The 13,548-nt window shown below is 35.1% G+C and overlaps 1 protein-coding gene across 1 annotated transcript in view; it reads left to right on the top strand.

The window, feature by feature from the left end:
* Positions 1 to 13,337, top strand: part of MEGF9 (multiple EGF like domains 9) — a 79,705-nt gene extending 66,368 nt beyond the window's left edge. Inside the window, exons 4-6 of the mRNA XM_016213663.2 lie at positions 5,995 to 6,138; positions 6,676 to 6,945; positions 8,664 to 13,337. Coding sequence (XP_016069149.2) covers positions 5,995 to 6,138; positions 6,676 to 6,945; positions 8,664 to 9,115 — 866 coding nt within the window. The 3' untranslated portion in view covers positions 9,116 to 13,337. The remainder of the gene's footprint in view (positions 1 to 5,994; positions 6,139 to 6,675; positions 6,946 to 8,663) is intronic.
* The last annotated feature ends 211 nt before the right edge of the window (positions 13,338 to 13,548 follow it).

A 13,548-nucleotide genomic window follows, 5' to 3' on the forward strand; every position in this document is an offset into this window, starting at 1 on the left:
AGAGTGCTGTGATAAGGTTGCCCTCTGGTGGCCACTTATGATGTTTTCATAGTCCTTATTTTTCCTGCTCTAGTCGCTTTCTATACCTTGTATTTTAGATTGATGTAGATTTTTAAAGTAACCTTTTTGTGATAAGATAAATTTTGTGATAAGATATAAGAAAACATTTTCGAAAGAAATTTGACAGTGTGTATCAGAAGTCTTAAAAATACTTCTTTGATTCAGTAATTCTGTTTCTAGGAATCTATTCTGAGGAAATAATTCTAAATTCATAAAAAGCTTTATGTTCAAAGATGTTCATCAAAGTGGTAGTTACAATTCTAAAAAATTAGACTACACTATTTATAATGGAATGAAGCAAATTATGTTAAGCAATACATAGTTAAGAGCACAGAAAGTGAAATCTTTACCTGTGTAAGTTACTTAGCCTGTTTTGTTTTTTTTTTTTAAATCTAGAAATTTGGGATAATAACAGTAACTGCCTAATGGGTTGTTGTGAGGATTCAATACAATATATTTATAAAGCCCTTAATATGGTGCCTGGCTCATTATAAGCAATCAATAAATGGAAACTATTATTATTTTGTCATGAAAATGTTTTAAAGAATGATATATAACAACGTGAGAGAGTGAAAGAAGCAGGGTATAAAATGACATGTGGGATATGTTTAGAATATTTAAAAAACAAAATCCAAACCTCTATATATGGAGATTTCAAGGAAACGTATTTAAAATCTTAATAACAAATTTTTTAGGGTATTTTTTCTTTCTACTCTCCTATATTTTTCTAGATTTTCTTTATTGAACACACATTTCCCTTAAAGTGGAGGTGGGGGACTGTTATTTCTTAAACTAGAACTTTATGTACATATTGTGTACTTCTTTTTAAGAATTCAGCTCCTGCATGTATTCATAGTGTTCCATGGAGAATAACTTGACCTTGGCAGCTTGACTGAGTTTACCACCCCACTCCTCAGTGATTTTCACTTTAAGATATCACACTTTCCTGGCTTTTTCCCGTCCTCAATTGGCTCTGCTCCATCTTCCTCTGTTCTACTATAAGCCCTGGAGTGCCTCAGAGCTCAGTCCTAGGAATGCTTGTCTTCTCCATTTATATGCTCCGTAAATGACCTCATTCAGTCCCCTGGATTTAATTTAAGTGCCATCTATATGTGTGCTGATTACCAGATTTACATTCTTTCTTGATCTTTGCACTCCAAGATCTAACAGTGCATTGACATCTTCACTAGAATGCTTTAATTGGCAACATAATCCTAACACATACAAAACAACTTTTTAAAAAGATTTTTTTTTTTTTTAGAAAGAGAGGAAAGGAGAGGGAGAGAGAGAGGAACATTGATCATCTGTCTTCTGCACACCCCCGACTGGGGATCAGGCCCGAAACCTGGGCATGTGCCCTGAGAGGGGAATCGAACCAGTGCCCTTTTGCTGCATGGGAGGACACTCAACCAGCTGAGCCACACCCTGCCAGGGCAGTAACTCCATTTTACCCTATAAGTCAAGCCCACGCTTAAACCCTCCAATGGCTTCCCTCTTGGAATAAAATTCAAACTTCTTTCCCCGGCCTACATGACTTAACATTTTAAGGCCCCTGCCTTTCTCTTTGACCTTGTCTCTTGGTACTTTCTCCCTCATTCATGTAGGCTTGGCCTTCTTTCTGTTTAACAGGTTAAGGTTTACCTTCTGTCCTGTAGACAGGATCAGACATTTTTCCACAACACAGTACCTTGCAAAATAGCAAAACACATAAGGAAGGTTTTTTTTACAGGTGGCGGTTTATTGTTTTCAAGCTTTGTCACTGAATTTATTTGAAAAGGAACCCTACATTCTTTTCCTTGATCAGTTAGTTATTTTCTTGGTTACCATTACCAGATTATTTCTGATGCTTAGCCAAGGAGCATGAAATCATCTTCAGGAAACACTCATTGCTTCTTTTTTTTGGGCTATATTTCAGTAAAGATTATGTGAATTTTAAGACAGTATTATTATATATGGGAGGTTCCAGGAAGAGCATTATGAACAAAATTAAACTTTAGCTAATTTTTATATATCATTTATCATAAAAGAAAGATCCTTACATTTTTTATTTTAAAGGAGACTTGGATCTTATCTAGCAGCTGTCATAATTTATAGATGAGGAAATTGAAGCATAAAGAGAAAATATTATATGCTATGGAATAGCCTTTCATTCTTTGAAATATTTACATTATATCAAATCATTAGCCAAAGAATTATCATTCCATTTAACAGCTTAGAAAGGAAAACTCAGAGAAGTTATTTGCTGAAGGTCATGTGGCTGATAAGAGGTTGAGCTGGGAATGGAACTCAGATTTGACATGAAATACCATACCATCTTTCTTATGCTGTGTTGCTTCCCAGAGAGGAATTGTAAGCTGTTACAAAAGCAAATTCAATTTTTAATTTCTACTGTATATGTATTTTAAAGGTTATGATCTTTATTTTTATTATAAAAATCAATCTTCAAGTTTCTACATGAAATGTTTGAAAATTGCTGGAGTTCTTGAAATATTTTACAATATGTATGTCATATATTTTACAATGTATTAATTTTGTAATCAGAAAAAAATCAAGATAATAAAAATAAAAGTGATACATGTATACCAGAGACAATTTGACAATTAGGAAAAAAACACTGAAGGGATTGTTGCCCCTCACAACTATTGTTAGCATTCTGGTGTGTTTCTGTCTGGCCTGTCTTTAATTTATTAATTTTCTCCCTCTATAGCTGTGTTCCAGGTACATGCTAGTTTTTTAAAATTCATCTTTATTGTTGAAGGTATTACAGATGTCTTCTTTTCCCCCACATTGATCCCTTCCACCCAACCCCCCAGGCCTTCCCCATACTATTGTCTGTGTCTGTGGGTTATGCATATATGCATATAAGTTCTTTGGCACATGCTATTTTTAAAGCAATGTTGAGTGATGCATTTTTAAGAACTAATGCGTTTAGTTATTATACTTGTTTTTGTCTTGACTTTTGAGATAACATATTTACCACATAGGGTTATTTTTTTCTTATAGACTTCTCATTGCAGGGTATGTCTTAAAACAAATAGAAATAAGAAATCTTACTGGAAAACATTTAAATATTGTAACATAAATGGTTTAAAAGAGTGAAATTATATTGTGATAGGAACAAAGACAAAGGTTTGGGGGTCTTATCTAGAATAGTAAAAGGCCCCCAAATAAAAAGCATATAGGTCCAGTAGCAGTATAGGAGCAGAGTTTTAAAAGTATATGTATTTATCATTTTTTAACAAGAGTAGCAATATGACCTTTTCTTGCCACTTTGCAAATGGCATGTTATTTGAATGCATCTTGCCCCAAATGTCCATATTCTGTTACAGAACTGTCAACTTTTTTGAGGTATTTTTATACTAAAGTTTAATACTTAATCAGAACTTTTTTCTTTAAAAATTATTTCCATTGGACATTTTAAATAGGGGGAGAGCAGGTAGACAAATTTTTTATACAATGCAGGTTTTGACTTTTCCAACCTAAGTGTCCATTGATAGATAAATAGTATAGAAAGAAAATGTGGTATATATATATATATATATATATATATATATATATATATATATATATATATATATATATATATACAATGGAATATTACCCAGCCATAAAAAGAATGAAATCTTGCCATTTACAACAACATGGATGAACCTACAGGGTATTATGCTAAATGAAATAAGTCAGATAGAGAAAGACAAATACTCTATGATTTTATGTATATGTGGACTCTAAAAAACAAAACACATGAACAAACAAAACAAAACAGAAACAGAAAACAGGAGACAAACAGGAAACAAACTGGTGGTTATTAGAAATGGGATTGCTTAGAGGGTACGTGAAATAGGTGAAGGAGATTAATAAGTATAGACTTCCAATTATAAAATAAGTAAGTCTCGGGGACATAATGTACAGCATAGGGGATATAGTTAATAATATTATAATAACTTTGTATAGTGATAGATGGCCACTAGACTTATTGTGGGGATCATAACTATCAAATAACTATGATGTACACCGGAAACTAATAGGATATTGTATGTCAATTATATGTCAATAAAAAAGAATTGAGATTTGACATGTATGTTAGTAACATTTTCATTCTTTTACTTTTTCAAATCTTCCTCCAGTTGTCAGAGTATTTTATTTCACAACCTCATTCTCTCTCCCCTTTTTAGTAACTATTTTACTAGTAAGGAAAATAAATAAAATAAACTGGTTATGAATTTAGCTTACCATTTAAAATTTCATTATATTCCTAGATATCTATGTCGAGGTTGCTCACTTATTTCTGTAATAGTTCTGAGTGTTCCTTTGAATCTTTGTGGCCCCTAAAGAAGGAATGTAAATGACAGGGTACTTTTTCATTTCCTATTTTCAGACATTATGCTGCTTCAGTGCCTGTAGAATATCCTTACTACTAGGGTACCAAAGAGTATTATTAAAAAACACATAACTTTGTTTGTCTCCTTTCTTTTTTTTTTATTAATTGTTTTCACTTTTATTTTGAATTTTTAAATATAAAAATGTATGGAGAACAATATAACAAATACCCATGTACCCACACCTAGAATTAATAAATATTAACATTTTTATATTTTGCTTAATAGTTATATATATGTGTATATAGTTATATATTTGAAATAGAGAATTTCAGATAAAGTTGGAGTCCTCTCTGTTTTTTCCCCTGGTCTCATTTTTCTCCCTCCACAGAGATAAGCAGAGCATAAAATTTGCCTGTACCCTCTCAATCAACATTTAATTTTTACTACATCTATCTATCTATCTATCTATCTATCTATCTATCTATCTATCTATCTATCATCTATCTATCTATCTATCTATCTATCATCTATCTATCTATCTATCTATCTATCTATCTATCTATCTATCTATCTATCTAATCTGCTTGGTGTATTTTGTATCTATTTTTTTAGTATTGTTTAGTGTGGTTCTTAAACTTTTACAAAATAGCCCTGGCCAGGTGGCTCATTTGGTTGGAGTGTGGTCCTGTACACCAAAAGGTTGTGGGTTCGATTCCTGGTCAGGGCACATACTTATGTTTCGGATTCAGTCCCTGGTTGGAGTACATATGGGAAGCAACCAACTGATGTTTCTCTCTCCCCCCACCTTCCTATCTCTCTAAAATCAATAAAAACATATCCTCGGGTGAGGATTAAAATTTTTTTACATAGTAAGTAAATACTCTCCTTCCGTATGTATCATTCTCCAATTTTGCTTTTTTAAACCAATGTTGTTTTTAAGATTTATGTATGTTCATAACATATAGGTCTAGTTTGCTTATTTAACTCAGCATCCCAGTGATTAAAATAGTACAATTTATCTATTTTCTTTCAATGATTTTTAGATTGTTTTTATTTTTTCTTTGCAAATAACTATTTGCATGCTGCTTTCAGTATGTAGTCAATCAACAAGGGCTTATTGCAACTCTAGTCACCTTTCCCTGAAGAGTCTGCAATCTAGTAGGGGACATCAAACTTAAAAACTTGGCCAATGTAGAGGTAAGATGGGGTAGGAACTGAACTCTGTCCAATCTCTATTGGATAACTTTTTCTGGTTGACTCTTTTTTTTTTTTTTTTGGTTAATCCTCACTCAAGGATATTTTTCCCATTGATTTTTAGAGAATGTGAAAGGGAGAGGGAGAGAGAGAGAGAAACATCAATGTGAGAGAGACACATTGATTGGTTGCCTCCCACACATGCCCAACCGTGGCTGGGGGTCAAACCTGCAACCCAGGTACGTGCCCTTGACCAGAAATCAAACCCACGACCCTTCAGTCTGCAGGCTGATGCTCTAACCACTGTGCAACACTGGCCAGGATTCTTAAGGTTTTTTGGTTGCAGGTATGATTTATGTAAAGTTACTGTGCTTTCAGAGTAAATCTTTAACTTCTTAAAATAATTTGCTTCTTTTAGGTGCTTGTTTAAACTGCCAGAGAAATAGCAAAGGGAATCACTGTGAAGAATGCAAAGAAGGATTTTACCAGAGTCCTGATGCCACTAAAGAATGTCTTCGCTGCCCTTGTTCAGAAGTGACATCTACAGGCAGTTGTATCTTAAGTAAGGCCTTTCTCTAAATCTTTATGTTTAGAGGAAAAATGAATGAATCAGTTATCAATAGGTATAAAATGTGTTGCTAAATAAAGCTCTGGGTGCTGTCGGTGAAAGGGAGTTATAAAAACAGCAAAACTTTCTAGGAATTTATAGTCAAATCCAAATACTTATGTGAAATGAGACTTGAGGGAGGGATGAGGAAGTTTTGGTTAAAACCATATTTTATTTCATCTGTCATCACTAAAGAGGAAGGGATAAAAAAATTAAGTGCCTATCCATCATAATTATTCAGTTTTCTAATGTAATCATATTTCTTTTGTTTCTACCTGAATAGGTTCTCTGATGGCCCCATCATTCTCACAAAAAATTGGACAGTTAATAAATAAGGTGTCGATTTTTAGTTTGATTCCATATGTCTTTTAGTTTGCGAAGAGGTAGTAGGGAAAGCTTATGACCCTTTTTGAAAACTAGTAGTTGTTTTGCATTTTCAACTGTAGCTTGAGACTGGACTAAATCATTTTGGTGTTTTATTCTCTGTTTTAGAATTGGGTGAATTGGAACCTAAATGTGTCCAGTGTAAAGATGGTTACACAGGCCAGAACTGCAATAAATGTGAAAGTGGCTATTACAATTATGACAGCATCTGTATGAAGTGCCAGTGTCATGGCCATGTGGACCCAGTTAAAACTCCCAATATTTGCAAGCCTGAGAGTGGTGAGTGCATCAACTGCCTCCACAACACCACTGGGTTTTGGTGTGAGAACTGCCTAGAAGGTTATGTTCGAGACCTCGAAGAAAATTGCATCAAGAAAGGTAAACTTCACCTAAGGTTGTAAATTTAATATCTAAGCCTAGCATTGGAAATTTCAGGACAGCTACCGTTAGGTTTGTAAAACCTTCCAATCCCACAAGAGGAGTTTTCTGGAATAGATTTTGATAGATATTTGCCTAAAGGGATTTCCTTCCATTCCTGCTGCTCTCCTGATACTCCAAAGTCAACTCCAGAAATTTGAGGACCAAGACCAAGTCATTGCAGTGTTTTCACATTTTCTCTTCATCTACTTTTATTTTTATGTTAATAATTTAAAAGTCCTATCATCTTTTTTTTGTCCTTTGCTTCCTGTCTTCTCATCACCTCCAGTGATCACCAAAGGTCTTTTTAAATAGGGACCTATAATCTGGTTAGAAGTTCTAGTTGAGAAAAAAAGAGTTAATTCTAGCATCTGTCCTAACTTTGGGCCTAAGTTTTCTCATTTGTGATGGAGGAAATAGTAATAATATTCCTTTTGATTTTTAAAAGAAAAAGTTATTCATATGGCAAAATGTTTCTTATATAGGGAGGTTCAGTAAGGGTTTAGATACAAATTAATGATTAGAAATTCAGGATGAGTTAAGAGTATTTAGGCTTTATTAGGTCACAGAGAGATTTGACCATGTTCTTCTACAAACTACCCTTTGATATTCTGACAGATGCTGAATACTGGACTGATGGATACTTGGCTTGTGGCAAGGGTTGTCCTTTTGCCATTTTCTAGATGTCTGTATTCTGTTGTGATCAAGGCTAAGAAACTCAGAGAACGTTATCACTAGCCTGGAGATCCTGTCACTCAGTTCTCTTTCCCATTTGGAGGCATACCTTGTCTTTACTTAGCTGTCAGGACTGTGATGATTTTTCTTATTAGTTATTAACTAATGTAAAACATTCCTCTTTTTAGGATAAATTGATGTGGCTGATTGTGGTGATGAATTATAAAGATAAAATAAATCATTTTGTTGAATGACTACTATGTGCCAAGCACTGTAAACGTTAAATATAACAATGTTATTTAATGTTATCTCATTTAATCCTTCCCAAGAACTTTGCAGAGTAGATACTGTTATTCCCATTTATAGATGAGGAACCTCAGTTTTAAAAAGATTAACTGACTTACCTATAACCACACAGTTTTACTTAATTCCAGAGCCTTTGGTATTTCCACTGAGCTATGTTGCTTTGGAAGTACAAAGTGTAGTACATTAATTGTAAAACAGCTATAATCTACACAAAGGAAGAATTACTACACATGAAATTATAGGAAATCTCTTTTCTCTCTTGACTGACATCAACTTTGGACATTTACCATCAGACATGCTGAACTTATTTTAGTTCAAATGATTGTCGTCTATCCCTGTCACTTTTAATGAAGTGATTTAGAACTCAGTAGTGACATGTTTACTGCCTTTGCAGGAATTTGTATGAATCTATCTAAGAGTGAAGAAGGATGGGAAATTCAAACATTAGAATTTTTCCAAATATTTTAATATAGATATTATACATTTTGAATAATAGCCATGGATATAAAAATCAAGCTTTCTAGACTCTGATTCTTTTCACTATATTTCTCTAAAAGTTATTTTTAACTTGCATGACCTTAAAGCAGAATATCATGTCAACATGCCATATCAACTTCCACTCCCATGTATTTCTTTTATTGTTTCTTAAAACTAGATAATTTTGTCTTTTACATTTCATTCTCTGTTTTTATTTTCAGAAGTTATTGTTCCAACACCTGAAGGTTCTACCATTTTGGTTTCCAATGCCTCTTTGACCACATCAGTGCCCACCCCTGTTATAAATAGTACACTTACCCCCACAACCCTGCAAACTATCTTTTCAGTAAGCTCTGCTGAAAACAGCACGTCAGCTTTAGCTGATGTATCATGGACCCAATTTAACATCATCATTTTGACTGTCATCATCATTGTGGTGGTGCTGCTGATGGGATTTGTGGGGGCTGTATATATGTACCGGGAGTACCAAAACCGGAAACTCAATGCCCCCTTTTGGACCATCGAGCTGAAAGAAGACAATATCAGTTTCAGCAGCTATCATGACAGCATTCCCAATGCAGATGTGTCAGGACTGTTGGAAGATGATGGCAATGAAGTGGCTCCCAATGGGCAACTGACCCTGACGACACCCATGCATAACTACAAAGCCTAAGGAGCTAGACCGGTTCTCCTGGATTGTTAGACCCAGTGCTTACTAAGACAGCATCAGTCCCTGGGCCAGAGAGCCTGGATAGAGTTTGCTGAGAAAGCAAAGGCATATAGTGCATTGAAGTTTTCAGGTACAAATTCATAATGCACTTAGCCTATTACTTTTAGTTTCCCATGAAGACCTGAAGCAGTCACTGTCAATAAGGACTTAAAGTAAAGTATATTTTTGTATGAACCACATGGGAGTATAGAAAGGCTGAACCTATAGTGCAGCCTTAATTGCTTTGACCTCCAAATAGACTCCTGGGGAGTATTCACTCAACCAGCGGAAACAGGATGATGGATGTGGAAGAAGAGAGGACTGCAGAAGACTTCATCTCCATTCCTGAAACATTTTTTTAAAAAGGAGGATCAGGGACAGTATTCATTTTACTGCACTAAAAGACATAATTGAGGAAAAGTTGATGTCTGGGCTGTATCACAATAAACAATCTAGGTTGTTTCTAGAATAGGAGCAGAACAGTCCCAAGAAGGTCTTTAGAAGGGTTTCATTTTTCCTTCCAGAATTCTTGCTCAATAATAGGATTAAAGCACAGTATAAGCTGCTAATGATACAAAGAGGAAGGCAACATCTGGGAGCAGGAAGCTGATAGTCCTCCTTAGGATCTCAGTGTAAATGATAAATTGTCTAAAAATAAGGAATATTCCTGCCTCTAGAGAAATAAGTTGTACATAGTTAATGTAGCATATCTGGTCAACATTGTATTTGTATCTATTTGTAAAAAAAAATCATGTCATATTTTATCATCTAGAATGTATTTGTACAGCAGTTAATGGTGTTGTAAAAAGAAAATATGGGAATTGGTTAAAATAATGTAAAATAGATGGCAATATTGCTAGAGCTGGGACTCTGGTGAACATCAGTCATTTTTAGTCCCCCTTTGGACACTGTTGAAATTTATAAGAGGTTGAATGTTTCTAATTTTTCTTTCCCTTTCTCATTTTAAATGTAGAGTTATGTGCTCTTTGACTTATAGATTCAAGCAATAGATTTTGAAGTCGGTGATTGTTAACCTGGGACACAGGCTGTACTCTCCAAGCTACTCACGTAATTAGACATTAGCCACTCTCTATATTTTATATAGATTAATATAGAACATATCCTCATTAAAAATGTTTTTAATGTACAAGATAGTCTTCCAAAGGAATTAGAAATATTTTAGCTCCAAAAGAAAAGCCATCATGTCACTTGGCATCCCATTTTCATGCCTGTGAAATATCGATTCTCCCCCCCCCCAATATTTCCTGTGTTTGAACATAGTCTATCACTTACATGCCATGAGGTATGTACCATCTCTCTGCAGGGCTGAAGTTCTCCTATCTTCTTGTCCAAGTAAGGGTAGCACTGTAGTTGAGTGGATATGGCTAGACCTTGTTTTAGGTGCAGTGTTTTCCTAGAGGCCATCCACTGTTGCTCTCATCTATTATGATATCAACAGATTGTGGATTAAACAAGTCAGAAAAAGCAGCCAGAAGACAACTATAGATATTTACTAGGCAGAACAGAAAACTATCCAAGTGGTTAAAAAAGTAAAGACTTACTAGACCTAGGAAATCTAAGTTGACCACTTTGCCAGCTTCCCCAGAGAAAACCCTGGAATTTGGCCATCCCTCTGTAGGAGACCACTAGGCTGTTCTCAGGGTATGGAGATGACGCTCTAGAGGATATACAGGCAGATAGTCTATGCCTGGTGCCCGGAGGTGGTCCGGATATTTGGCCATTGCTCATGAGAGTAGAAATGACATTATGTTACATTATATTAAAATAAGTTAATATTTCTATAGCTCTTTGCCATTTGCAAAGCATCTTTCCATATGTGTTTCTTTTGTTCCTCATGATAGCCCCTGAGGAAGTAATTGCTGTCCCCATTTTATAGATGAGGTTAAATGTCTTGTTCAAGGCTACACAATATGTCATTATTACACTTGGAATTGGGACTCCTAACTCTGAAGCACAAATTTTTTCAACTGTGTGCTAATGCAGAAATTGCCTAACCACAGACACAAGAAGGCTGGGAAGAAGAGTCCCATCTGTGAATGTTTCTAATTTTTTAACTGCAAGGTGCCTTCCAGGGCCGTACGGCTATGAAGGACTTTGTAGAAAGAACACAGGAAGATTACTAGCCAGTATTAGTGATAAGAAAATAAAAATACCAGTTTGTGCTTCATTAAAGTGTACTAATCCTTCTAAACAGGGAGAGAAAACCTGCTTTTTCCAACAGCTGCCACATATGTATAGATTGTGCACTGCACATTTTAAGGAATTGTACAAAATGGCATACCTGCCTTTCTCCAGATTACCACCCCTCAAAGCCTGGGATTAATGATGGCAAGAAATAAACATTTGACAAACAGAAGTTGACCCAATAGAAAAAAGAGTATTTATTGGGGTCCAAGAGTCAAAGCCAAGTAGTCCAGATTCTGGCCATGTAGTGATTCCTTGAAAGAGACCTTAGAAGGTTTTGCAAAAATTGAAGCACAAGAATACTTATGAACAGTCCTAGATCATGTTTTTAATTTTTCCCAATGGAAAAAAATTAAGGACTTAAAACTTTTAAAATATTTCTTGTCCCCTCTTTTTTTCTGGTGGAAATAATTTTGCTCTAAAATTTAAATCAATTCTGAAGTGATTTACCACCAAAATCAGACTAGAAAGCTAGCATTTTACACAATATTTATTCCTTTAAAGGCATGATCCCATGAACTAGGGCATTCTGCACGAGGATCCCATCAATCCTTTAGAAAGACTAGTATCAGAAGAGTTTTTGTCTAAAGATTAGAAATGTGCTTATTTTCAAATGAGACTAGTGTGAATCTTATTGATAAATGACAGATACTGCCACTAAGTAATACTTTTATCTTCATTAGTTCACTTTAGCAAGCACTTAAGCATTTCTGACAGATGCCCTAGGTGGTGGGCTAAGTACGCGTCTGTTGTCCCTTATTTCCCCTCCCTCCCTTCCTGTATCCTCTAGCTCCCAGAGGTCTTTTATTAATGGGGTTTCTCCAGTTATAGAAAATAATGGTAATAAATACTAAACCTCATTTCTGCTAAGGTCCTGTGGACTTAATGCTCTACTCTTAGGGATACCAGAATAAGAGGGGATAAAAGAGTAGGCAAGAGGAGAGAAATTTTCTTAAGACGGGGTTTATACAAGCATCAAATTATATAGCTACTTTCTACCCAATATTCCCAGGAAAATTGATCGTTAAAGCACCATTCACTGACCCCTGAGTTCATTTTGGTCAGCTGAGTTGGTCACTTTGGAGGCAGAAAACTAAACAACAGTACTTCCTCCTGACAGCCTCAGTTGGGATTGGGTGGTTAGATTATTTACCTTAGTTCTACATTTTTTTGTAGGACACATGGTGAACATAATGTGTCCTACATTACAAGTGTGTAATGAACATTCCCTGGTTCATACATTTTGAAGTATATGGATAGGAGTTGAATTTACAAATCTCAAAGAAAGCTCTCTGACAAAAGTTCAGAGAAGTAAAAAGCAACCAAATGTAACTTGTTAGGAGTGAGGAAAGCGTTTCTGGCCTCATCCATGAAGAACCTTTGGTCTGTTAGGATTTTGTTAATAGTAAGGAGTTTGGGAGCTAAGATGAGTTTGGTGTGTGCAGGGGAGTAATAATGGACGATTAATGCAAGTTTTCTCTTTAACCCTGAGCCAATGACTGACTGTGCCAAGGGGAAAAGCAGGAGGAACACGCTGATTCATCTCAAGAAGTCAAATAATATCAAATGGGTTACAGGCTATGGATCATTAAAATGTCAGCAGCTGAATAATGCTCTCAGAGGCAGCTGGAAATCTGGCTTACGCGCCGTAACTGCAACAGCCGCCCTGGAATGTGAGCCCAGGGCTCCAGATTTAAGTTAATGCAAAAGCTAAACGATTTAAAGTTAAATTTTAATGCGAGGCACAAGCACTCTGTAATACATTAAACTTCAGCCCAAGCAATTAGGGAATATTTCTGAAACATTAAACTTGTATTTATGTCACTAAAATTCTAACATAAATTTTAAAAATGTGTTCTCATACATATGCTGTACTAGGCTTCATGATGCATTTCTAAATTTGTGTATGATTTGAATATATAAAAGAATTTATACAAGAGTGTTATTTAAAATTATTAAAAATAAATGTATATAATTTGTACCTATTGTAGATTTGTTGTTTTACTTTTCTATGTGGTCGGAGTGGTTGGAAGTCTTTTGATAGATGTCACAGGTCATTAATTTTCAAACCACGCCGTGAAAATCTTGAACCCTTTCCTTGTTGACTATGCTTTTTGTATTAAGAATTTCCTTTAAAGAATGTTTTCCACATGGGAAAAAAAATGCCACATGAAGATTCCCCTTCTTAAAAC

This window comes from Miniopterus natalensis, chromosome 12, assembly GCF_054644295.1.
Source record: "Miniopterus natalensis isolate mMinNat1 chromosome 12, mMinNat1.hap1, whole genome shotgun sequence".
Classification (NCBI taxonomy): Eukaryota; Metazoa; Chordata; class Mammalia; order Chiroptera; family Miniopteridae; genus Miniopterus; species Miniopterus natalensis.